The sequence below is a fragment of the Bos indicus x Bos taurus genome, chromosome 10 (genome assembly GCF_003369695.1).
Source record: "Bos indicus x Bos taurus breed Angus x Brahman F1 hybrid chromosome 10, Bos_hybrid_MaternalHap_v2.0, whole genome shotgun sequence".
NCBI classification, from domain to species: Eukaryota; Metazoa; Chordata; class Mammalia; order Artiodactyla; family Bovidae; genus Bos; species Bos indicus x Bos taurus.
In genome coordinates this window covers 17,354,701-17,382,270 of record NC_040085.1, presented here as the reverse complement: position 1 = coordinate 17,382,270, position 27,570 = coordinate 17,354,701, and the positions used below count along the sequence as shown (strand labels likewise).

At 40.4% G+C, this 27,570-nt stretch overlaps 3 gene segments (V, D, J or C); all 3 read left to right on the top strand.

Annotated features, from left to right (window-relative positions):
- The first annotated feature begins 10,121 nt into the window (after positions 1-10,121).
- Positions 10,122-11,159, top strand: LOC113899327. The segment is given in 2 exon segments: positions 10,122-10,396; positions 10,777-11,159. Coding segments are annotated over 2 exon segments (429 nt in total).
- Positions 11,160-12,514: 1,355 nt separating this feature from the next.
- On the top strand, positions 12,515-13,475 carry LOC113899357. The segment is given in 2 exon segments: positions 12,515-12,713; positions 12,949-13,475. Coding segments are annotated over 2 exon segments (378 nt in total).
- Positions 13,476-20,981: 7,506 nt separating this feature from the next.
- On the top strand, positions 20,982-21,540 carry LOC113899325. The segment is given in 2 exon segments: positions 20,982-21,033; positions 21,200-21,540. Coding segments are annotated over 2 exon segments (393 nt in total).
- Positions 21,541-27,570: the final 6,030 nt, after the last annotated feature.

Sequence of the window (27,570 nt, the reverse complement as noted above, 5' to 3'; positions counted from 1 at the left end):
TTGATTGCATAACGCCTTTGATATAGACTCATTTTTTCTTTAAAAATCTATGCAGATTTACCACTTACAACATGAACAGCCCAAAAATAAAATTTTAAATTATTAGTCCTAATATAGAAGCTGATCCACAAAGCAAACAAATTGGAATTAACATCTCATGGAAATATACCTGTTTTTTTCCCTGTAATTTTTATCATCACAGCATGGATCCCAGTGTGAGAAATTTCAGTATAGTTTATTCATTAATTCTTAGTTCTCTGGTAAGCATTGGGGAAACATTAGTTGGCAAGACAGATGTGAGGTCTGCTTTGATGGAGCTCATGTTCCAGGGGGCTGTAGTGGTGTCCAGTATAGGAACATAGGCATAAAGACATTTAATATCATCCTTAATAAAACGATGAATTGAAATTAGCTGGATTCAAACCCTGTCATCTGCATCACAGCATGACTTTTGAGGTACTCCTTAGCCTCTCTGTGCATCAGTTTCTTCATATGTAAAATGGTAGTAATAGAACCTACTTCATGGACTTAAGAATCAAAATCATCTATACATCTCTATCTGTTTAAAATCATTATAAAATTAAATTATATAGAAACACACTTGCCTGTGTGTTTTATAGAAATAAAATTTTAAGCACAGGTACATATTATGGCATCTTGATACAGCAGGGATCACTCACTGATGACCATTACTAATATAAAAGGCAGAGTTTGCTCCAGTACCTACATCAGATTTTCATTCATGTCATTTTTTTTTTATAACACAAAGTTTCTCCTTATTTTTCTTTTTTATTTTCTTTTTTAACTTTACAATATTGTATTGGTTTTGCCATATATCAACATGAATCCGCCACAGGTATATACATGTTCCCCATCCTGAACCCTCCTCCCTCCTCCCTTCCCGTACCATCCCTCTAGGTCGTCCCAGCGCAAGACCCCCAAGTATCCAGTATCGTGCATCGAACCTAGACTGGTAACTCATTTCATATATGATATTATACATGTTTCAATGTTATTCTCCCAAAGCATCCCACCCTCTCCCTCTCACACAAAGTCCAAAAGACTGTTCTATACATCAGTGTCTCTTTTGCTGTCTCGTATACAGGGTTATTGTTACCATCTTTCTAAATTCCATATATATGCATTAGGATACTGTATTGGTGTTTTTCTTTCTGGCTTATTTCACTCTGTATAATAGGCTCCAGTTTCATCCACCTCATTAGAACTGATTCAAATGTATTCTTTTTAATGGCTGAGTAATACTCCATTGTGTATATGTACCACAGCTTTCTTATCTGCTGATGGACTTCTAGGTTGCTTCCATGTCCTGGCTATTATAAACAGAGCTGCAATGAACCCTGGGGTACATGTATCTCTCTCAATTCTGGTTTCCTCAGTGTGTATGCCCAGCAGTGGGATTGCTGGGTCATAAGGCAGTTCTATTTCCAGTTTTTTAAGGAATCTCCACACTGTTCTCCATAGTGGCTGTACTAGTTTGCATTCCCACCAACAGTGTAAGAGGGTTCCCTTTTCTCCACACCCTCTCCAGCATTTATTGCTTGTAGACTTTTGGATTGCAATTTCCATCCCAGGAAGGGAGTCTTAAAAAGAGAGAAGTTTCCAAACGCCAGGAAACACTCTCACTGCCAAGTCTGTGCCGAGCCTTGGAAGCACAAACGGCAACATAACAGGGAGGAAAAATAAATAAACAATTAAAACCCACAGCTTACGAGCCCAACGGTAACTCTCCCAGCGGAGAAGCAGCGCAGATGCCTGCACCCCCACTAGCAAGCGGGGGCTGGGCAGGGAGGTACAGGATGCATCGCTTAGAGTAAGGCTCTGGCCTGAATGCCCCTATCTGAGCGAACTAACTTGGGCTAGCAAACCAGACTGTGGGATAACTACCACGCAAAAAGCCAGCCCTAACCTAAGACACCGCCAGACCCTCCCACAGAACAAAGGACTGAACAGAGATAGCCAGCTGCAGGCCACCCCACTCTGGTGACAGGCAGCGAGAGCCGGAAGGGGGCAATCGCAGCCCCAGAGAGACATTATCTACAAAACTGTAAGCAGGCTTCTTTGCTAACTAAGACTTCTTGGGGTTCTGCATGGTCAACATCCGCCTGAGAAGGTGCGCCGGTTGTACACCCAGAAAACCGAGCGGCGGGGAGGCGTTAAGTTGCAGCGACCATGCTCTCCGAACACCTCATCACCTGAGCTTCTCGGACCTGGGAAGGGCACAAAACGCAGGCCCAGCGGAGTCTGCGCCTCTGAGGACTACCCAAGTGCCTGAACCTGAGCGGCTTAGACCTGGGAGGTGCATGCAGCCCAGGGCTGGCATAGGATGGTTCCCAATGGAGCACCTAGAGCCTGAGTAGTGTGGGCAGGAAGGGTACACGTGCTGTGAGCAGGGGCAGGCCCAGTGTGGCTGAGACACTGCGAGCACACACCAGTGTTATTTGTTTCAGCATCCCTTCCTCCCCACAGCGCGACTGAACAAGTGAGACTAAAAAAAAAAAAAGAAGTGTCCACCACTGCCCCCTTTGTGTCAGGGTGCAAATCAGACACTGAAGAGATCAGCAAACAGAAGAAGCTAAAACAGAGGGAGCCGCCTTGGAAGCGACAGGTGCAATAGATTAAAACCCTGTCGTTAGTACCGACTACATAGGAAGGGGCCTATAGATTTTGAGAAATATAAGCTGGACCAAGGAACTAGCCAAAAATGAACTGACCCCACAATACCCACAACAACACCAGAGAAAGTCCTAGATATATTTTTATGATCATTCTTTCTTTTTTTTATATATATTATAAAAAAATTAAAGTCCTCCATTATCCTTTAATTTTCACTTTTATAACCTATTACTTTGCAAAAAAAAAAAAGACCCTATTTTTTTAAAAGCAAACTTCATACATATTTTTTTATAATTTTTGTGACTTTTTTCTCTCTTTCTTTTATTTTTTTTTCTTCTTTTCTTTAACATTGTATTTTTGAAATTCCAAACTGTACTCTAGATTTTTAATTTTTGCTTTTTGGTATTTGTTATCAATTTTGTACCTATATTTTTTTAATAATTTTTGTAATGTTTTTTTTCTCGTTCTTTTTCTTCTTCTTTTCTTTAACATTGTATTTTTGAAATTCCAAACCCTACTCTATATTTTTAATTTTTGCTTTTTGGTATTTGCTATCAATTTTGTACCTTTAAGAACCCAATCTTCAGTACCCATTTTTACTTGGGAGCGAGATTACTGGCTGGACTGCTCTCTCCCTTTTTGGACTCTCCTTTTTCTCCACCAGGTCGCCTGTGTCTCCTCCCTAACCCCTCTCTGCTCTTCCCAACTCTGTGAATTTCTGTCTGTTCCAGACTGTGGAGAACACTTAGGGAACTGATTACTGGCTGGATCTGTCTCTCTCCTTTTCATTCCCCCCTTTTATCCTCCTGGCCACCTCTATCTCCTTCTTCCCTCCTCTTTCCTCTGTACAACTCCGTGAACATCTCTGAGTGGTCCAGCTGTAGATGAACATAAAGAAGTGATTACTGACTAGCCTGCTCTCTCCTCTATTGATTTCACCTCACCTCATTCGGGTGACCTCTAACTCCTTTCTCCCTCTTCTCTTCTCCATGCAACTCTGTGAACCTCTCTGGGTGTCCCTCACTGTGGAGAAACTTTTCATCTTTAACCTAGATGTTTTATCAATGGTGCTGTATAGAAGGAGAAGTTTTGAGACTACTGTAAAAATAAGACTGAAAACCGGAAGCAGGAGGCTTAAGTCCAAAGCCTGATTCCAGGGAACTCCTGATTCCAGGGAACATTAGTTGACAGGAGCTCATCAAACGCCTCCATACCTACACTGAAACCAAGCACCACACAAGAGCCAACAAGCTCCAGAGCAAGACATACCATGCAAATTCTCCAGCAACACAGGGACACAGCCCTGAGCTCCAATATACAGGCTGCCCAAAGTTACTACGAAACCACAGACATCTCATAACTCATTACTGGACACTTCATTGCACTCCAGAGAGAAGGAATCCAGGTCAACCCACCAGAACACTGACATAAGCTTCCCTAACCAAGAAACCTTGACAAGCCACCTGTACAAACCCACACACAGTGAGGAAACCCCACAACAAAGAGAACTCCACAAACTGCCAGAATACAGAAAGGACACCCCAAACTCAGCAATATAAACAAGATGAAGAGACAGAAGAATACCCAGCAGGAAAAGGAACAGGATAAATGCCCACCAAACCAAACAAAAGAGAAAGAGATAGGGAATCTACCTGATAAAAAATTCCAAATAATGATAGTGAAAACGATCCAAAATCTTGAAATCAAAATGGAATCACAGATAAATAGCCTGGAGACAAGGATTGAGAAGATGCAAGAAAGGTTTAAAAAGGACCTAGAAGAAATAAAGAGTCAATATATAATGAATAATGCAATAAATGAGATCAAAAACACTCTGGAGGCAACAAATAGTAGAATAACAGAGGCAGAAGAGGGGATTAGTGAATTAGAAGATAGAATGGTAGAAATAAATGAATCAGAGATGAAAAAAGAAAAACGAATTAAAAGAAATGAGGACAATCTTAGAGACCTCCAGGACAATATTAAATGCTACAACATTCGAATCATAGGAGACCCAGAAGAAGACAAAAAGAAAGACCATGAGAAAATACTTGAGGAGATAATAGTTGAAAACTTCCCTAAAATGGGGAAGGAAATAATCACCCAAGTCCAAGAAACCCAGAGAGTCCCAAACAGGATAAACCCAAGGCGAAACACCCCAACACATATTAATCAAATTAACAAAGATCAAACACAAAAAAAAAAACAAATATTAAAAGCAGCAAGGGAAAAACAACAAATAACACACAAGAGAATTCCCATAAGGATAACAGCTGATCTTTCAATAGAAACTCTTCAAGCCAGGAGGGAATGGCAAGACATACTTAAAGTGATGAAAGAAAATAACCTACAGCCCAGATTACTGTACCCAGCAAGGATCTCATTCAAATATGAAGGAGAAATCAAAAGCTTTACAGACAAGCAAAAGCTGAGAGAATTCAGCACCACCAAACCAGCTCTCCAACAAATACTAAAGGATATTCTCTAGACAGGAAACACCAAAAGGGTGTATAAACTTGAACCCAAAACAATAAAGTAAATGGCAACAGGATCATACTTATCAATAATTACCTTAAACATAAATGGGTTGAATGCCCCGACCAAAAGACAAAGACTGGCTGAATGGATACAAAAACAAGACCCCTACATATGTTGTCTACAAGAGACCCACCTGAAAACAGGGGACACATACAGACTGAAAGTGAAGGGCTGGAAAAAGATTTTCCATGCAAATAGAGTCCAAAAGAAAGCAGGAGTAGCAATACTCATATCAGATAAAATAGATCTTAAAACAAAGGCTGTGAAAAGAGACAAAGAAGGTCACTACATAATGATCAAAGGATCAGTCCAAGAAGAAGTTATAACAATTATAAATATATATGGACCCAACATAGGAGCACCTCAATATGTAAGACAAATTCTAACAAGTATGAAAGGGGAAATTAACAATAACACAATAATAGTGGGAGACTTTAATACCCCACTCACACCTACGGATAGATCAACTAAACAGAAAACTAACAAGGAAACACAAACTTTAAACGATACAATAAAAAAGAAAAGAAACAAAAAAAGAGAAAAAACAAACAAACAAAAAAATAAAACATAAACGATACAATAGACCAGTTAGACCTAATTGATATCTATAGGACATTTCACCCCAAAACAGTGAATTTCACCTTTTTCTCAAGTGCACATGGAACCTTCTCCAGGATAGATCACATCCTGGGCCATAAATCTAGCCTTGGTGAATTCAAAAAAATTGAAATCATTCCAAACATCTTTTCTGACCACAGTGCAGTAAGATTAGATCTCAATCACAGGAGAAAAAGTATTAAAAATTCCAACATATGGAGACTGAACAACATGCTGCTGAATAACCAACAAATCACAGAAGAAATCAAAAAAGAAATCAAAATTTGCATAGAAATGAATGAAAATGAAAACACAACAACCCAAAACCTGTGGGACACTGTAAAAGTAGTCCTAAAGGGAAAGTTCATAGCAATACAGGCATACCTCAAGAAACAAGAAAAAAGTCAAATAAATAACCTAACTCTACACCTAAAGCAACTAGAAAAGGAAGAAATGAAGAACCCCAGGGTTAGTAGCAGGAAAGAAATCTTAAAAATTAGGGCAGAAATACATGCAAAAAAAAAAAGAGAGAAACCATAGCAAAAATAAACAAAACCAAAAGCTGGTTCTTTGAAAGCATAAATAAAATTGACAAACCATTAGCCAGACTCATCAAGAAACAAAGGGGGGAAAATCAAATCCATAAAATTAGAAATGAAAATGGAGAGATCACAACAGACAACACAGAAATACAAAGGATCTTAAGAAACTACTATCAGCAATTATATGCCAATAAAATGGACAACATGGAAGAAATGGACAAATTCTTAGAAAAGTACAACTTTCCAAAACTGGACCAGGAAGAAACAGAAAATCTTAATAGACCCATCACAAGCATGGAAATTGAAACTGTAATCAGAAATCTTCCAGCAAACAAAAGCCCAGGTCCAGACAGCTTCACAGCTGAATTCTACCAAAAATTTAGAGAAGAGCTAACACCTATCCTACTCAAACTCTTCCAGAAAATTGCAGAGGAAGGTAAACTTCCAAACTCATTCTATGAGGCCACCATCACCCTAATACCAAAACCTGACAAAGATGCCACCAAAAAAGAAAACTACAGGCCAATATCACTGATGAACATAGATGCAAAAATCCTTAATAAAATTCTAACAATCAAATCCAACAACACATTAAAAAGATCATACACCATGTCCAAGTGGGCTTTATCCCAGGGATGCAAGGGTTCTTCAATATCCACAAATCAATCAATGTAATACACCACATTAACAACTTGAAAAATAAAAACCATATGATTATCTAGATAGATGCAGAGAAAGCCTTTGACAAAATTCAACATCCATTTATGATAAAAAAAAAAACTCCCCAGAAAGCAGGAATAGAAGGAACATACCTCAACATAATAAAAACTATATATGACAAACCCACAGCAAACATTATCATCAATGGTGAAAAATTGAAAGCATTTCCCCTAAAGTCAGGAACAAGACAAGGGTGCCCACTTTCACCATTACTATTCAACATAGTTTTGGAAGTTTTGGCCACAGCAATCAGAGCAGAAAAAGAAATAAAAGGAATCCAAATTGGAAAAGAAGAAGTAAAACTCTCACTGTTTGCAGATGACATGATCCTCTACATAGAAAACCCTAAAGACTCCACCAGAAAATTACTAGAGCTAATCGATGAATATAGTAAATTTGCAGTATATAAAATCAACACACAGATGCCACAAGCCTAAACTAGGGCCTGGTGCAGACAAAAAACAAACAAAAAGAACAGCTCAGCAAACAGATGTGCAGAAAATGATCCCAGCTTTGGTAAGAACTAACAAAATTCATTTTAACTGGTAAAAAAATCTCTGTAGGTGAAAAAGTCACATTTGAAGAAGACTGTTCTTGAGTTTAACTGACTCAGTCACAGCCATTGTTACTGGATTGACAATGCTGCCCTGAGAGCCCGTGTAAGGCAACCTCACAGCTGTCTGCAGCCACACATTCCCATGCCTTAAAATGGTTTATGTCAGCAAAGAACAATGGCAACAATTCTTACCATAATATAGTCAGACTTTGCATAAAATAAACCCAATCCTAGAGAAAAGAACAAGCTATGAAATGACCCCATTAAATCTTCTGCTGGGTTTGCTTCACTGGCACAAATAATTGCACAAGAAACTACGCAAACAGGCTGACAGACACTGAGCCAGCAGTTCTTTCCATTGAGATTCCTGAATCCCTAAGAAAACAAATAAACAAACAGAAGACAGATCGATGCCACACACGCGCCTCAGAAATGAAGAGTGCCCAGCTAATATACTAACCATCTAAACCTGACATTCTAAAAAAAAAATACTTAGTTGAACTAAAGCAAGAATGTGACAAGAAGTAAAAAGATGTTTCAAGAACCAGGTTATCTAAGTAAGGTCACCTGTCTCTCATGAGGCTAGAGGTGTAAGGTGGCTTGTCATCCAAGTAGGGTCCAGGGCCCCAAAGGCGGTCCCTTCAGGGAGGTTTACCAAACTTATGGAGTCTTCTCTTTTTAGTTACAGATCAGTACTCAGTCCAAGATTCACAGTGACGCCTCCCACCCAACCTCTTTGCCCTCATCTCTCTCCCTCTCTCTCTTTTGCCCACATCCCTCCTCTCTGGTACACTGGTCCACAAATTTCTAGGTTCCTCAGGATCCCCAAAATATTATTCCATCTCACAGTGAGACAGTTGGGCCATTTTTGTTAAATCCCTCATGCACTGGTGCCTAGAAGCTGCCTCCGTGAAGAGAGCTGGGCGATGTCCTGGCTCATCTCACCTGTTTTCCTTATCTCTGTGCCACCTGATGTCCAAGATCCACAACTTGTTTCATATATTTTGCCCAGTTTTCTAGTTGGAAGGTCAACTCTACCTTTATCAGTAAAAAGAAGTAACAGCAATTTATTTTTTAATTTTACAAATATGTCATTTTATTGTGGATAGGGGTAATAACCTGCTCATTCAACCACACATTAGATGAGATCTGCCTTAAATGATCTGGTGGCTCAGATGTGTAAAGAGTCCACCTGCAAAGCAGGAGATGTAGGAGACTCTGGCTCAATCCCCATGTTGGGAAGATCCCCTGAAGGAGGGCATGGAAAGCCACTCTAGTATTCTTGCCTGGAAAACCCATGGACAGAGGAGCCTGGCAGGCTATAGTCTCTAGGGCCACAAGAGTCAGACACGACTGAGCAGCTGAGCAGAGCACATGGCACAGGGGTAGTTACTGGTCACTCAGCCATACGTTATTTGAGACCTGACTGAGATAATGTTTCCAACATCATGCAGCATTCCAACATTCCAGCAGCATGTGGGCTGTGTCTTGGGAATGAATAGAGTGAATTCAGGTGAAGGTCTAGGGAAAAGAGGGAGTTCTTTCCATGCGGAGGGGCCTTTCCTGACCCATGGGAATCATGGAGACATATGTAAAGAAGAAACCCTCTGACTATTCCTCCTAAAAATTATTATTGGCATTATTTGCAAAGCTAGAGACACCATACCATACAGAAAATGATGGATGTAATAATGGGATGTTTCCCAAAGCATGTTTGTGTTTAGGGCTCTCCTCTTAGAGTCCTGCCCCATTCTCCTGTGTGTACCCCACAAACTATCAGGAGGACTAGGTCAGGAGTAGGTCAGGATGAGGACAATAAAAAAGCTGGCTTTAAACTAAGCATTCAAAAACTAAGATCATGGCATCCTGTCCCATCACTCCATGGCAAATAGATGGGGAAACAATGGAAACAGTGACAGACTTTATTTTCTAGGGCTCCAAAATCACTGCGAATGGTGACTGCAGACATGAAATTAAAAGACACTTGCTCCTTGGAAGAAAAGCTATGACCAATATAGACAGCATATTAAAAAACAGAGACATTACTTTGCTGACAAAGGTCCATATAGTCAAACCCATGCTTTTTCCTGTAGTAATGTATGGATGTGAGAGTTGGACCTAAAAGAAAACTGAGCGCCGAAGAACTGATGCTTTTGAACTGTGGTCTTCAAAAGAGAGCCACTTGGCTCTTGAGAGCTCCTTGGACAGCAAGGAGATCAAACCAGTCAGTCCTAGAAGAAATCAGTTCTGAATATTCACTGGAAGGACTGATGCTGAGGTTGAAGCTCCAATACTTTAGACACCTGATGTGAAGAGCCGACTCATTGGAAAAGACCCTGGGAATGATTGAAGGCAGGAGGAGAAGGGGACGACAGAAGATAAGATGGTTGGATGGCATCACCAACTCAACGGACATGGCTTTGAGCAAGCTCCGGGAGCTGGTGTTGGACAAGGAAGCCTGGCCTGCTACTGTCCACGGGGTCTCAAAGAGTTGGACACGACAGTGACTGAACTGAACTGAGGTCCGATATGACTGTGGTGTAATCTTTAAGATCACCACCAGAGGGCGGGGCTTCCTTCAGATGCGATTCCTTTTTGTATTCAGGAGCTGGTTTGACTTGCCTACTCTGTAGCCACAAGACAGATGACTGCTGCTGTGCAGAAAGGGGTTCCCAGTTTCTGAGTGAGGAGCTTCTGTAACATCCAGCCAGAGACTATCTTTGTTAGCTTTGATGTTTCTAGGGAACGAGGACTGTTGCCAGAATGTTTTCTGCCACTCACTCAGTTCTTGTCATCTTCTTAATACTTGGTAAGTAGCATGGCACCCCACTCCAGTACTCTTGCCTGGAAAATCCCATGGACAGAGGAGCCTGGTAGGCTGCAGTCCATGAGGTCGCTAAGAGTCGGACACGACTGAGCGACTTCACTTTCACTTTCATGCACTGGAGAAGGAAATGGCAACCCACTCCAGTGTTCTTGCCTGGAGAATCCCAGGGACAGAGGAGCCTGGTAGGAGGCCGTCTATGGGGTCGCACAGAGTTGGACACGACTGAAGCTACTTAGCAGCAGCAGTATTTTGTCCTAAAATGATTTTTCATTTTCCTATGATAACAGGTAAGTTTTATTTTTCTTCTCTGGCTGAAAACTCCTCCTGTACATTTCTATGATAACAAAGTGATTCTCTTGTAGGAGGGACCAATGATGACTCAGTGAACCAGACAGAAGGCCCAGTGACTGTCTCAGAGGGGGCTCTCTTGACCCTGAACTGCACTTACCAGACCACGTATTCAGATTCCTATCATTTTTGGTATGTCCACCATCTCAACAAAGCTCCTCAACTCCTCCTGAAGGGCTCAATGACAAACCAGAGGCCAGAGCATGAAGGTTTTCAGGCCACTCTTGTTAACAGTGACAGCTCCTTCCACCTGCAGAAACGGGCAGTGCAAGTATCAGACTTGGCTGTGTACTACTGTGCTCTGAATGACACAGTGAGAGAGGGCTGCGGGGGAGCTGAGCAGAAACCTAAGGGGAGCAGGGGGCTGAAGTCAGGAAGAGGTATATTCTCTCCTTGATCAGATTTTAGTTTACATTTAGAGTTTTCAGGAAAACCAGTCAAGCTCAGGTCTAATCCTAGAAACTCAGGGGGTTGGGAATTGCTCTACAGGGATAATAGGGTGGATGTCAGTCTTAAAGAAGACCCAAGATCCAATCCCCAGAAGGACCCCTTTTCAGCCAGAAAGATTCCTCTCTTCTCTAGACTGACTTTAAAAAAAAATCTATTTTTCTCATAATGTAAGATGGATATTAGATGCCACAGAATTAATAATTCATTTAGAGAAAAGAAATAGATGATTAAAAGCTGCATCACCTGAATCATAATCATGAACCAACACAGAGGTACCAAGCAAATCACATACCAGCCTGCATGTGGCTGAGACGTAACGCTGTTGAGGGGCTGTTTTCAGTGAAAGCCTTTGAACTGGAGCTGCTGCAGCCATGGGATGAAAAAGCATTTGTGACTTTTGAGTGGCTATGTTTCTTTTATTATTTGTTTGTTTATTTTATTTTTGCTTCAGCTGGGTCTTTGTTCCTGAACTTGGGCTCTCTCCAGTTGCAGTGAGTGGAGGTCACTCTTCACTGCAGTGCATGGGCTTCTCAGTGCAGTGGCTTCTCATTGCAGAGCACAGGTTCCAGGTGCACGGGCTTCAGTAGTGGCAGCGCACGGGCTCAGGAGTTGTGGCACGCAGCCTCTAGGGCTACATTTCTGATATAAGGAATTAAGAATGTATGGTCTGGTAAGCTTGTCTTCATTTTGACTATAGGGTGGATATTTAAAAGCAAGATTATTTTAGCACACATTATTGATTATTGTTAGACACATAAAGCTGGACAAATTTTGTCCACCAGGAAACTTGCTATGATTGCATTAAACAGACAAGGACCTTTATCCAGCGTAAATTTCCCCAGAAACCTGTGCCTTAGAGTGTAGGAAGAGAAGTTGTGATGATTGAGAGTAAACAGTTTTATCTTCTGTATGAAAGAAAAACTTGTGAGCTTATTTCACTGTAAATTTGGGCTGCAGATCCCGCCCCCCAAAAAGGAGCTATACAAAAATGGATGACTATTTGTTCTCAGAGGTCACTGTGATCATAATAAATTGTTTTGTCACAAAATGTATGTCTATCCTAGATGCATTGACTGAATATGCATGCAGCCCTGATGTAACTGTTGTTAATTTAATTACAGCATGGCAACCCACTCCAATATTCTTACCTGGAGAATCCCATGGACAGAAGAGGCTGGTGGGCTACAGTCCATGGAGTCACAAAGAGTCAGATATGACCAAGTGACTTTTAAGTCTAAATAGGCAGGTTACAATCATCAACCACATCAACAAGCCATGGCATGACACAGGCAAACTGATACCAGCCAGTTACATTTCCTGTTCTGATGCAGAAGCATCTCACAGCTCAGTCACTGTGCATGTGCCCTGGCAGGCACAGGTCAGGCATCTCGACCCAAATTTGAGAGAGAACAGAACATTTCACTCAGAGGAAGAACATCCAGCATGGGGCTCCCTGGCCTGCTCAGAGCTGTCATAGCCTCTGTCTGCCTTGGTAAGGCTGGTAAGGATGACCGCAAACAGACTCAGCTCTGCTCAGCTTCCATGTGTAGAGGTAGGGCAGGTTATTATTGTCTGTTGGGTTTTAGGAGAGTTGGTTAACTGGCAGAGGAATTAGAAAGAACTCTTAACCCCCTGTTCGTTCCTTGAAGCCCTCTGAGTTCCACCAGAAGAATCAGCCTCTTCCTTTCTGTCTCTCTTTCTCTCTCATATTTATATAATTTTTTTCTTCTCTCTAGGATCCATCATGGCCCAGAAAGTAACTCAAAATCAATCAGAAATTTCTGTGCTGGAGAAGGAGGATGTAACCTTGAACTGTGCATATGAAGCTAATAGCTATACTTATTATTTATTCTGGTACAAGCAACCACCAAGCGGGGAAATTATTTTCCTTATTCATCAGGACTCTTACAATGAGCTGAATACAACAAAAGATCAGTATTTTTTGAACTTCCAGAAAGCAACGAGTTCCATCAGCCTCACCATCTCAGGCTCACAGCTCGAGGACTCAGCCGTGTATTTCTGTGCTCTGAGAGACCACAGTGATGCTGCTGCCTGAGGGAGCCCCACAGAAACCTCAGATGTCAACATGTGGAGTCCCCGAGCTATGAACACCTTAGTGAGATTCTCGGTAAGGTCAGGAAAAGGTAGGGGGGTTAGAAGTGAAAACCTCACTGTAAGGAAAATGCTATCTTTAGCTCAGAGTGCATATCTCAAAGTGTCATTCATCAAAAATACCTTTATCTTCAATTCTTTATCTTGTAGAAGATCGTTTGCCAATTTTTTTTTAACTTTTAAATAGTGATTTTATTAAAGTATGAAATTTGGCTTTAAAAAATTCAATAGTACTTGATTAAATCTGCACCTGAGTTGTCAGAGTTTTAGGTTCACTGCACAAATACTTATGCATTGCTAAGTCTGGCCATCATTGTGGATCTGAAATATCTCTGAAAGGACACTTCTTGGACCCTCCCTGTGCCCTGCCTCCCCTGTGCCGTGAATCACTTGGAATGATGTGCATAGAGTAACTGTTACCATAGATCTTCACCCCAAGGAGAAATGAAACCCTACAGTTTGCTCAGAACTAACGTCATCACCTGGTCACATTCCCTATGTGTGATTACAAACTTATGTATGTTTAACATAGAAAATAGAATATGCAAAGAAAGAATGCTAAAAACAAAATAACTCACCAATTTTACTAGTCAAAAAAAAACTCTAATAGAGATTCATACCTTATAGGATATTTCTAGTCTGAATTTTTACCTGACACTATATTGTGAAATAATTATTTCACAACATTATTTACAGGTCAACATCACACATTCTAATGGTGATATTCCAATGTGTGATTTTATCATACTTTTGGGCTATTTCTATTTTACTAGCTTTTTAGATTGCTTTACTCACTGTAGTAAACAATACTAGAATAAACACAAAGGTATTTGGTGGTTTTCTTGACGACTCCTAGGAGTTAAATAGTTTACTATTAAATCTTTCTGATGTGGCTCCCTGCTCATTTCTGTGACCCTGGAGAATAGAGCATTTTCACTCTGCAATTACTAAACAGTCATATTTTCCTTGTTTCACAAAATTCTTTTATATGAAGGCTTTGCTTTATACTTTATTCCCAATTAACTCCAGATGGCTTCAATTTTGGATGTCTGCACCACGGATGTGCAGAGTAGCTGTCATAGAACATCCTAAAGAGTTCAGTCTCTGCACTATTGCTGTGATATTAGGTGGGAATTAACTTAGTGGGCTTGCTTTCGTCTGGAATTCCGAAAAGGAAGATGCTCTTCCTTGTGTAAGGATTTTCTATCCCTATTGTACAAATAACAATGATCCCAATAAAGAGCAACTTTCCAGAAAAGAAAGTATAAGTGTGTGTGTGTGTGTGTGTGTGTGTGTGTGTGTGTGTTTGCAACGTGCATGTGTGTGAAGGAGAGAGAGAGATGAGAGAGAGAGACAATAGAGTTATATAGCCAAGTCATCAAGTAATTAACTAGTTAAAAGAGTTGAATTTTGTAAAACGAATTGGTAAGAAGGAAGTAAAGTTATCTAGAGATCAACTTTTAATGAAGAAAATAGATGTAAGTAGTTTCAAGGAATAAATCAAACATGTGAAAGAAGAAAAATGTATCCTAGAATTGACTCTTTGCGATCCCATGGACTGTAGCCTACCAGGCTCCTCTGTCCATGGGATTTCCCAGGCAAAAATACTGGAGTAGGTTGCCATTTCTTTCTCCAGGGAATCTTCCCAACCCAGGGATTGAACTTGCATCTCCTGCATTGGCAGTCAGATTCTTTACCACAGTAAAGTGAGAGAGGTTGTCATTGCAACCTAACGTGAGCTTCAAAATCCTCCAGACTCCAGGGGAATATTTCAAACTCTGAGTCAATCCTTTGAATCTCCTCTAACTTGAGGAAGATTAAGAAAACACATACCACCACAGCTTCACTTTTTTCTCTTTTGTTTTTAATATTTTTAAAATTTATTTGGCTGTGCCAGCTCTTAGTTGCTGCACATGGGATCTAATTCTCTGTCTGGGGTCCAACCCAGGTCCCTAGTACTGGGAGTTCAGCGTCTTAGCCACTGTACCACCTGTGAAGTCTAACTCTTTAGTGAATTATCAGTTTTCTCATATATCATTATTGTGCAGAATAGGCTAAGGAAAGTTAAAAAGTGGGCTTATAAATGTTTTGCAAGTATCTTGAAGCTTGTATTGTGGTCTCTCTCCATGTGTTCTCATGTTTTGCAGGCTGTCTTCAAAGCCCAAGACAAAAGGGATGTTGAAATTAATATGCTTTTATGTATCTACATCTATATCTATAATTATGTATTGTATTTTTCAGTAGCTCAGTCATGTCCGACTCTTTGTGACCCAAGAACATCAGGCTTCCCTGTCCTTCACTATCTCCCAGAGCTTGCTCAAACTCACGTCCATTGAGTCAGTGATGCCATCCAACCATCATCCTCTGTCATCCCCTTCTCCTTCAATCTTTCCCAGCATCAGGGTCTTTTCCAGTGAGTCAGTTCTTCACATCAGGTGGCCAAAATATTGGAGCTTCAGCTTCAGCATCAATCCTTTCAATGAATACTCAGGACTGATTTCCTTCAGGATGGACTGGTTTGATCTCCTTGCAGTCCAAGGTACTCTCAAGAGTCTTCTCCAACATCACACTTCAAAAGCATCAGTCCTTTGGCACTCAGCCTTCGTTATGGTCCAACTCTCACATCCATACATGACTACTGGAAAAATCATAGCTTTGACTATATGGACCTTTGTTGGCAAAGTAATGTCTCTGTTATGACTATAACTGTGAGCTCCACAGGGTCAGGAAACGTGAATGCATTGTACATTACACAGTACAGAGCACATGGTGGTTACACATTAAATATTGGTTGACTGAAGAAGAATTAATTCATAAAATCAACAGATATAGAGCTTCTACACTTTGGATGCTGTTAGGTAATTGCAGATCTATTATTTCTTGTAGTTCATTTCTCATCACCTTAAGAATACTTCTGTTTATATGTGTCATAGGTTCCCTTTCTGTTTGAACAGATTTTCTTCATATGGTACTATTTTCAGGCTTGCAATTAAATTAAATGGTCTCCCTTCTGTTGGAATAGACAGAGCCATCTTAATCACCTGAGTGAGTCTATAGTAAGGTATATAGACTTGTTCTCTTGTAAATTTGGAAGTCCCTCTTATCATTGATTCTCCTAGGTTTCAGCCAATGTTAATGTACCCCTGTATTATCTCTTTTCTGCTTTCATCTCTAGACTTTTTAATCTGTGAGTTTTAGCCTCAAATATTTACTTGCTGTGGCTACAGATATGAATCCTATTAAGCTAAGGATGGTAGTGCGCAAGGAGGGAGCAGTGGTCCAGACTGAAAGTCATAGCTACCTTAGTTCCCTTTGAGTCCCAATACTTTCCCTTTCCATCCTAGTTTCTAGGGTTCAAAGGAAATGACCCTTGTATAACAGGTGTTCTCCATACACTATATATTGCCATTAGTACAGCTGGATGGTGTCAAACTATCTGTTTCTATTTACCTTTACCATTGCCATGACTTTTGCTGCCTCTTTGTATATTTTTCTTTCAAATCTAAAGACCTAGTTTAGGGATAAATACTCTTACCACTGGGAGTCCTAGCCTAAGACAAGAAAAATGTCTTGTCTGTTTTTCTAGTTTCTGTTTTAAAGGGCTGACTTATTTTGATCAAGAACAATTTTAAGCTTCTGGATTCACAACCCTTAAGAAAATTTTCAGAAAGTGTTATCCTCAATTGTAATATTTGTATTAAAAAAAATAGTTATTTAAAAGACTCTGCCCCTGGGACAGTAGAAAGAAGAATCACTACATCCTTGGAGAAATGAGCTGTTTGACCTTGGAATGCTGTCTGTGAAAACAAGGTCCATGGAAGCCTGTAATTTTCTCAAAAAGTAATAACAGAAAGGGAATTTTCGTTCTTGGGACAATTTGTAAAGAATATTCTCTTCTTCAAGAAACACATGCTCAATTATAGGAAAGAAGTTTTAGACAATAAAGGAGATTCTGACTTTTAGCTCAGTTTGATGACTTAAAGATTGGTAGGCATTTTTCTCAGAGAACTTTAAAGTTAAAGAAATGTGAATGCTAGAAGAGATTACAGTTGTCTTCAATCATAAGACAGATGTAACCATTTTCTGAATCTATCCTAGAAAGCATTGCCCTATAATACATGAAAGAGGATTTCAGAGGTGATGAATCGAGAAGGGCTTGGCTTTTTACTACAGTTTTAACTTTACTCTTTAGGTAGAGAAATCACAGTGAGTATAAAAAGGGAAAGTCACAGGCTCAAAGAACAAATTTTTTTTCACTCTCCTATGAGAAGTCTTCAGTCCACATTTTGGTTATGTTGTTTTGAACTAGTTACTTGATAACAGCAAATAGGTAAAGGCTGAAACAAAGATGAAGACACAGCCCTTTTAAAAAATATTAAAAAATATATACATTATAAAAGTTAACTCAATGGATGATGGGCTTAAATTTAAAATATAAAACTGTGCAACTCTTAAACATAAGATAAAAACTTCAGGCTTGCAGCTAAGTAAATCTTAGATTTGACACTGAAAGCATGATACACTCACACACACATGCACACACCAAACTGAATCAAAATTAAAAACCTTTCCTCTGTAAAAGACCCTGTTAAAATATGAAAAGATAAGTTACAGAACTGGGGGTGAAAGTGAAAGTCGCTCAGTCGTGTCCGACTCTTTGTGACCCCTTGGACTACACAGTCCATGGAATTCTCCAGGCCAGAATACTGGAGTGGGTAGCCTTTCCCTTCTCCAGTAGGTCTTCCCAACCCAGGGATCAAACCTAGGTCTCCGGCTTTGCAGGTGGATTCTTTGCCAACCGAGCTACAAGGGAAGAAAACGGGGAATGGATTCGAACAGGTGTTTCACCAAAGAGGGGATATGAAGATTGCAGATCAGCACCTGAAAGATGGTCAACAATATTAGCAGTCAGAGAAATGCAAATTAAAGCCACAATGAAATATCACTACACAAATCTCAGTGGGGCTAAAATAAAAAATAGTGATAACACTAAATTCTGGCAAACATGTGGGAAAAACTCAATCATTCACAAATTGCTGATGAAGATATAAAATGATATGGGCATTCTGGAAAATAGCTTGGCAGTTTCTCATGAAACTAAACATGCAGTCACACATTTGGACACTTATTCTAAATAAATAAAAGATTTTATTCACATAAAAACTTGCGCCTAAATATTCATAACAGCTTTATTCACAGCAGCCGAAATGTGGAATCAACCCAGTGTCCCTCAGGGGTTACTAGCTAAGCAAACTCTGGCGCATCTATACCATGGAATACTATTCAGAAATATGAAGACCAACAAGTTGGACACATACAGTAACTTGGATAGATCTCATGATTTTACTACTTATGCTAAGTGAAAAAAATCTCATTGGTTACTTCTATATAATTCCATTTCTAGGGCATCGGTGCTGGTTAGTTGATAAGTCATGCCTGACTCTTTGCAATCCCATGGACTCCCGCCGGGCTCCTCTCTCCAAGAGATTTCCCAGGCAAGAATACTGGAGTGGGTTGCCATTTCCTTCTTCAGAGGCTCTTCCTGACCCAAGGAGTAAGCCTGCATTTCCCACATTGGCAGGCAGATTCTTTTACCATTGAGCTACCAGGGAAGCCACTCTATGACATTACTAAACAACAAAATTGTATGGATGAAGAACAGATTAGTGATTGTCTGGGATTAATGATTAGGGAAAGGGGTCAGTGTGGCTACAAAGGTGTGCATGGCCTAGGGAAACCTTGTTATGATGAAACAGTTGTGCATCTTGATTGTGGTGATGAACCTATACATGTGATATACATGAATACAGGAATCTGTAGGTGTGTAACATTGAATAGAGTGACACACAAGCACACACACACACACACACACACATGACTACATGCAAAACTGGGGAAATCTAAAATTGAAACCTGTGGATTTTACTAATGTTAATTTCCTGGTGTAGACACCATGGAGGAGACCGGGTAAAGAGTACACAGAGCCTCCTTGTACATTTTTGGAAACTTCCATGAATCTATAGTGATTTCAAATTAAAAGTATTTTAAAAATGACATGCAATTTTCATAAAGTTCAAACTGTAAATCATCTCTTGAGCTTCGTTACACATTCCTCATCCAGCTCCTGGATTCATTTAGTGTCTATTCTACAAAGAGCTCCTGCATTTATCTTGCAGTTATCTTTCTTATCTTCTTTCTGAGATACACATTCAGGAGCAAAGAAAAGCTACCTTCTAAATATGATTGTAAGAGAGCTTGCTAAGTGTGGTTAAAATGAATTAAATCAAAGGATGCTACAATGGATATAAGTTAGTTCAGTGACTTTTAAATCACTGAGAAATTACCAAATTTTCAAATAAAAAGTCTAAGAACAACAAACTCCAAACACTGTTAGTGTAAGAACTTCTGTGCTGCTTATTCTTTCTTGTCACTGAGTGGGTAAAGGATAAGGTGACATCAAAACAGTGCAGCTGAGAGCTGATGCTCTTTTTCCACATTGAAGCTAATGGGGTTGGGGCAGAGTGTGCCATTCAGACAAGTCTTAAGAAAGCTCCTAAAAATGGTGGTCAACTCCACAACAGAGACACACGTTCAGTGACAAAATCCAACGGAGTGTCATAGAACCAGGCACATTGAGAAATGCTAGTTTTGCTGTACTTATCTTCTGCTGCCCACTCTGCCCTGTGACTTTCTGACCTGTCTGATGTCTATATTGGAGAGCTCTTCTTTCCTTCTGCATGGTAGCCCGTTCTGTCCTCCTAATATCTATTGAGTTCTTGACCCTGAGTTTTAGTTATGCTTGGTCCCTGAAGCCAGGCATAAAATTATTTGAAGAAATAGATTTCTTAATTTATATTCCCAATTCTCTGTCAAAGAGGTTTCCAGTCAGATGCACAACTATTGTATCCCTCTGCTTCTCTCAGCACTCTAGTCTTTTTAAGGTCTCACCTGCTGAGATTCTTGTGTACTGTAGAGGGAAACACAATCCATTACACCAATGCCACTGCTACTGAGTCCCTTCAGTCGTGTCCGATTCTGTGCGACCCCATGGACTGTAGCCTGCCAAGCTCTCTGTCCATGGGATTCTCCAGGCAAGAATATGGGAGTGGGCTGCCATGCCCTCCTCCAGGGGACCTTCCCGACCCAGGGACTGAACCCATGTCTCTTGCACCTCTTGCACTGGCAGATGGTTCTTTACCAGTAGTGCCACCTGGTAAGCCCCATTACAGTGATGCTTGGGCTCAACTCCTATAACCCTTGGTAGCAGTTTAGCTTTAAAGTACATTCAAGGAACAATGACATGATTAAAATTGCAGGCAGAGAAGGCTTTTCTGATTACTGTGTTAGACCTCCTATGTACTGTGGCCACCAACATAAAAGATGTCCTTCCCTCAATATTTGTCTTTGTGGGTGGCATAGTTGGTCCTGAGAGATGTTTGTGTTTGTGGCCACCAGGTGGCAGTGATTCCATTCCTTTCATTTTTCCAGTGCCTTAAAAGTCAAAAGCATGACAGCTACTAGAGGATTTGCTCGTGACTGGCTGAGCCCGGAACAGAAAGGCTCTCCTCTGCGTTAGAGAAGAACTAAGACACAGGAGCAGCTCTTCAGGGGAGAAGATGTGGAATCATTAAGATTGAATCAAGAGTGAGATGGCAGGATGGAGAACATGCTGGAATGTGCATTCATAGTCTTGTGGCTTCAGCTTGGATGTAAGTTGCAGGTTAAGAGATGAGGCCCTATGGGCACATTTTCCCAAAGATGGGGAGGAGAGAGAGAGGAGTTTAGACACTGCTTATCCCAGGCTTTGTGTTGGAATTTTTAAGTACTGCTGAACTGAAAGCTTTGTGTTGTTTCTGATTTTGTTTTCCTGAACAGGGTTGAGTGGTGAAGACCAAGTGGAGCAGAGTCCTCAGACCCTGAGAATCCAGGAGGGGGACAGTCTCAGTCTCAACTGCAGCTACAGCAGTTTTAGAGGGCTACAGTGGTACAGACAAGATCCCGGGAAGGGCCCTGAACTCCTCTTCCTTCTTTACTCAGTTGGGGATGAAAAGCAGAAAGAAAGACTGAGAGCCACCTTGTTAAAGATAGGAAGTTCTCTGCACATCGAAGCCCCAAAACCCGAAGACTCAGCCACTTACCTCTGCGCTGTGCAGACACAATGCCCCCCAGGCACCTGCAGACTGTACCCAAACCCTGAAGCTGGGGCTCTAGAATAAGGGCATCTTTGCTGTTTTCCTTCCTCCTGAGCACCCAGAGCCTCTTCCCAAGTGGTCCTATGGAGAACGAACTCTTGTGACGCAGCCAGACAGCAGAGATTACTGGGCATTCTGTCCAGGATCCTAGACAGTGCCCCCTGTGTGTCCATGGATCAGTCTGCTCTTTTAAACAGCCCAGAGCTTCCCTCGTATAGATTCAAAAGGGATAGTGGTGGTATGGAGTCTTGGTTTCCAGTCTTGGGCCCCTTGAAAAGACGCCACAGGAATTTACCTTCTTCCCTGAAATAAGTTTTTTTGCATTCTCTTATGATAATCTGGCCACATGTGTGTAAGAGAATCTTCCCATTTTAATATATTCTTGAAGGTCATATCTCCACCAGCCCTATTACTACATTTGTCTTCTCCTTAATAATCAAATTAGCTGACTGTATAGACTTACTGTCTCCATTTCTTCAAGTCCAGTCCTCCCCTCCTTGAACCTGACTTCTGTGAGCATTACTCTGAGAGATGCTCTCACTTAAACCATTGGCTTTGGTGGTGATAAAGCCAATGATTATTTTTCAACCTTGTCTCATCTGAGATTCTCACTTTCTCATCCTTTTTAAAAATAAAATTTCTTTTTGTTTAATCAAAATAATACTCTCATTTATTTACAAAATCAAATAGTGCTCTCTTTTTCTTCCCACTCTTCTACATAGTTTATTTTTGCCTCCTCAGGTGATGACACTGACATTTATCTCAACGTTAAAAATGATTCTTGGCTTTCTCTTCTCTTTCTCTCTGTAACTGAGGTTCAGTTCAGTTCAATTCAGTCACTCAGTTTTGTCCAACTCTTTGCAACACCATGAATCACAGCATGCCAGGCCTCCCTGTCCATCACCAACTCCCGGAGTTCACTCAAACTCATGTCTATTGAGCTGGTGATGCCATCCAGCCATCTCATCCTCTGTCGTCCCCTTTTCCTCCTGCCCCCAACCCCTCCCAGCATCAGAGTCTTTTCCAATGAGTCAACTCTTCGCATGGGGTGGCCAAAGTACTGGAGTTTCAGCTTTAGCATCATTCCTTCCAAAGAACACCCAGGGCTGATCTCCTTTAGAATGGACTGGTTGGACGTCCTTGCAGTCCAAGTGACTCTCAAGAGTCTTCTCCAACACCACAGTTCAAAAGCATCAATTCTTTGGCGCTCAGCTTTCTTCACAATCCAACTCTTACAATACATATAATAAAGTGTACAAAACTGAAGCTTAGAACTCAATGAAATTTTACACTTGTTAATATCTACATGCATAGTATATATTATATCTGGTTGTCCTCACTCAAAATAATATCTTTGCAATTCATTGGTGTCACTTTGCTTATGTCTTATTTGTTCTTTTTTTAATTGATGTGTAGAGTTCCTCTATATGAATATCTAACAATTTAATTATCCATCCTCCCAAAAGTAGATATTTGGGTTGTTTGGATTGATTACACTTTTGTGCTATTGTGAAAAAAGCTGTGTGTGAGGGGAAAAAAAACATTTTTTTTTTCCTTCTTGTGTAGGGAAAAATTCAGTTCTGCCCTATTATGTCCTTTTTTCCTATGAGTCTCCTTTACTACTTGCACAAAACATTTCTGGTCAACAAATGTGTATTTTCCCACACCAAGCAATTCTCTGCAATCCCACCCGAGTATCCTATCATTCTAGTCAGTTCTGACACTTTCTACTTGAAAAAAGCATGACAGTCACAAGCCCAAGGGATCAACTGTGCTTCTGAACAAAAGACTGTAGATAGAAGATTCCCAAATCAAGATAAAACAAAACAAAACCTTGGGCTCAATTAATTCACTAGAGTGACTCACAGAACTAGGAGAAATATTCCACTTATTTTCACCTGTTTGTTATAAAAGGCTATGATAAAGGATACAGGTGAATATCCAGATGGCAGAGGCGTGTAGGGTCAGGTTTGTGAGTGGAACTGTAGAGCTTCCGTGTCCTCTCCAGGGACCACTCACCCAGCACCTCTGTGTGTTCACCGACTGAAAGCTCTTCAGTAGGTCTGAGGTCTGGGCAGTGGTCCTACGAGATGACTCCCCAGCCCACTTGGCTTTCTGCATTTTCATTTCAACTGCACCCCACAAATGATGCAGCAAGTCCTACTTAACTGGCTAAGATCACCTATAAAATGTTGAATAGAATTCTTATTCCCAAACTCAGAGGTAAAGCATTCACTATTTCACTGTGACTATTAATTATAGCGTTTTTGATAAATATTCTTTATTTATTTAAATTGATTTTTAAATGTGAAACCAACTTTCACTTCTAGAGTTAAGTGCTCTTAGGAATGTTGTTTTGTCCGTTTTACATAATGAAACATTGATTTGCTATTATTTTATTGAGCACTTCCCCCCATTTTCCTGAATGATACTAGTATTCAACTTTTTCTTTTCCATGTTAATGTCAGATTTTGGTATCAAGATTGTAATGATTCATTAGGTAACTTGCAATTTAAAGCTTCTTTTCTACCTATATAAGACTTTGTGTAGGGTTTTTAATTTAGAATTAATTTAGAAACAATTTTCAGAAAGTTCACTATAGTGAGGTCATGTAAGCATAGCCTTATGGGAGAAACTTAATAACCCTTATTATGGATTCAGTTAGTCTAACAGATAAAGGGTTATTTATATATTTATTTTTCTCTTATGATGGTTGATAAACTGTTTTTTTCTGCTCATGTTTTATTATTTGCTACCATTACTTTCTTTGATTTTAACTTGCTACTTTTTCTAGTTCTTTTAGTTGCAACTTTGCCTGTTAATTCTCAACATTTCTTCTTTCCTGACAAATATAATTTAAATTAATAAATTTGTCTCTGATTACAAATATTCCTTGACTTACAATGGTGTTATGTGCCAAAAACTGATCATAAGCTGATAATATCTTTAGTCAAAAGTTCATTTAATATACCTGAACTCTGAACATCATAACTCAGCCTAGCCTACCTTAAACATGTTCGGAACACTTATATTAGCCAACAGTTGGGCAAAATTATCTAATAGAAAGCCTATCTTATAATTTGATGCTGGCTACCATGTGTAATTTATTTGGCACTGTGCTGAAGATGAAGAGCTGAGTGGCTGTCTAGGTTCAGGATGGTTGTGTGTTGCTTGTTTACCTTTGTGATCGAGTCACTGACTGGGAGCTGCAAGTTGCTGCTGATGTTCAGCAATAAAAGACAGCATCATACTAGCCCATGAAAAGATCAAAATTCAAAATTAGAAGTGCAGTTTCTACTGAATCCATATTATTTTTGTACCATTGTAAAGTTGGAAAGCCATAAGTCAGGGACTTTCTGTACTGCTTTTGCTGCATCTTTTGATATGTCATATACTCATTATTATTCAACTAAAATATTTCCATTTGAAGTGGGGATTTAGTATCCAATGGAGATATTGTCAGGGACCTAAGAATGGCCAAATCCTGCCCTGCTCACCACTGGGAAGATTCCTGAAGATGCTGTATATATAGGCTTAATACAAACAGAAAGTGAAGAAGGACTTTTAGCTGACCCCTGGACCTAATTTCCTCCAGGACCTAACATCACTGGTCCTCTGATTACCTCTAGGAAAGGTGGGTTTGAGGTTCATGCCTAAGTAGAATTTCTTACTTTCTTCTGAATCCAGAATAGCAAGTTCAGAATTCCTATAAGGATGAGGTGGAACGATAGGACACACCTCAAATTGGCCAAGAGTTGATTTACTTTTCAGGCATCTGGGCTGAAAGAGAAAGAAGAGGCAGCCATTCCCAGGGCACTAAATTAGCCCTCTATAGAAATGCATTATCACAAGTAGGCAAAGACTTCAAAATGCAGGAGCTATAAGCAGAATAAGTGGACTCTGGAGTCCTATGTTTTAAGTTAGACTGAGAACTGATCTCCTGGGCTTCTCTGGTGGCTCAGATGGTAAAGAATCCTCCTGCAGTGCAGGAGACACGGGTTCAATCCCTGGGTCAAGAAGATCCCCTGGAGAAGGGATTGGCTACCCACTCTAGTATGCTTGCTTGGAGAATTCCATAGACAGAGGAACCTGGCAGGATGCTGGCCATGGAGTCACAAAGAGTTGACATGAATGAACGACTAGCATTTTCACTTTTTTTTCAATATCCTACTCATAAATGGACTCTGAATGACAGAATCAGCCCTCCTCACTCTTCCTTTGTGGGTAGAAGAAGAGATAAGGTTTACAAAGAAGGGAAGAAGAAGTGGAAGCTTCCTGATTCATGGAGAGAGACACAGGTATTCTTATCCATACCATCTGGTTTTGTTCAATTTTAATCTTTTGGGTTTATAGCTGTATAGTCTGCCCAATGTCTTCAGTGAAATAGATCAGAGAATTATCATGAGATTCTTATTTCTACCTGTCTTTTTGTCATTCTCATCTTCAACATCAGAGTCTTTATTATCATTTATTGAACCACTACCATATGCCAAGTCCATTGCTCAGCACTTTAGATACTCCGTCTGTAATCTAAAACCCATAAAGTAATATTAATCTATCCTCAGGTAAGGAAACTGAGCCTTAAACATGTTTAAAGATGAAGGGATTTCTGAGATAAATGCTGCAGGCAACATAAAATGAGAATTAAAAAAAAATAAAAACTCCAGAGTTAAACAGTTTGAAAGTATTTCTGCTGTACAGCAGAAAGTAACATTGTAAATCAGCTATACTCCAACAAGAATTAATTTAAAATTTAAATAACCAGTTTGGATAAGCCCCCAAAATCTTTGCAAGTCAGAAATAAGTCTACTTACTCTTTTGACAACTATACAGTATCTTGCCCCCTCTAGACCTGGAACACCACCACAAAGCAATGAATCCCCAGTTCATAACCCTGCCCAGAGGGCAGTCCTGAACACCAGTCTCTTGTACCTTCCCAGCTGCCTCCCTCACACTCCACGTGGACTCTCACGGGCCCCTCTCCCTTGGCATCGCCCAAATCCAGCCTCTGACTGGCCCCAAGCCTTTTCTGCCTCTGCCTGCCCCATGTCAGCCAACGGCAGCTCTGTCCCTGGGCAGTGCCTTCTTGTCCTCATATCCACAGCTGGCAAAAGTCTGGTCCCTCTGTTGGAATCCATCCCTTCCTCCTCTGTGTCCTCAGCCCCACCACTGCCCACTGGGGCCAGTCTATCATCATGTATTGAATATTTGTATTGAAGGATATTTAAATATCCTTGCTGCATACAATATGCAATTTCATAATGTATTTATTAGGCTATTTCTTAAAAAATTCTCAGACAAGTGAAATTTCTGGCCAGTGATATGTAAATAACACCTATGAATCTTATTTAGCTTATACTTCAGTTCAGTTGCTCAGTCATGTCCAACTCTTTGCGACCCCATGAACTGCAGTACGCCAGGGCTCCCTGTCCATCACCAACTCCCGGAGTCCATCCAAACGCATGTCCATTGTGTTGGTGATGCCATCCAACCATCTTATCCTCTGTTGTCCCCTTCTCCTCCTGCCCTCAATCTTTCCCAGCATCAGGGTCTTTTCAAATGAGTCAGCTCTTTGCATCAGGTGGCCAAAGTATTGGAGTTTCAGCTTCAACATCAGTCCTTCCAATGAACACCCAGGAATGATCTCCCTTAGGATGGACTGGTTGGATCTCCTTGCAGTCCAAGGGACTCTCAAGAGTCTTTACCAACACCACAGTTCAAAAGCATCAATTCTTCTGCGTTCAGCTTTCTTTATAGTCCAACATTCACATCCATACATGACCACAGGAAAAAACCATAGCCTTGACTAGATGGACCTTTGTTGGCAAAGTAATGTCTCTGCTTTTTAATATGCTGTCTATGTTGGTCATAACTTTCCTTCTAAGGAGCAAGCATCTTTTAATTTCATGGCTGAAATCACCATCTGCAGTGATTTTGGAGCCCAGAAAAATAAAGTCTGACACTGTTTCCACTGTTTCCCCATCTATTTCCCATGAAATGATGGGACAGGATGCCATGATCTCAGTTTTCTGAATGTTGAGTTTTAAGCCAACT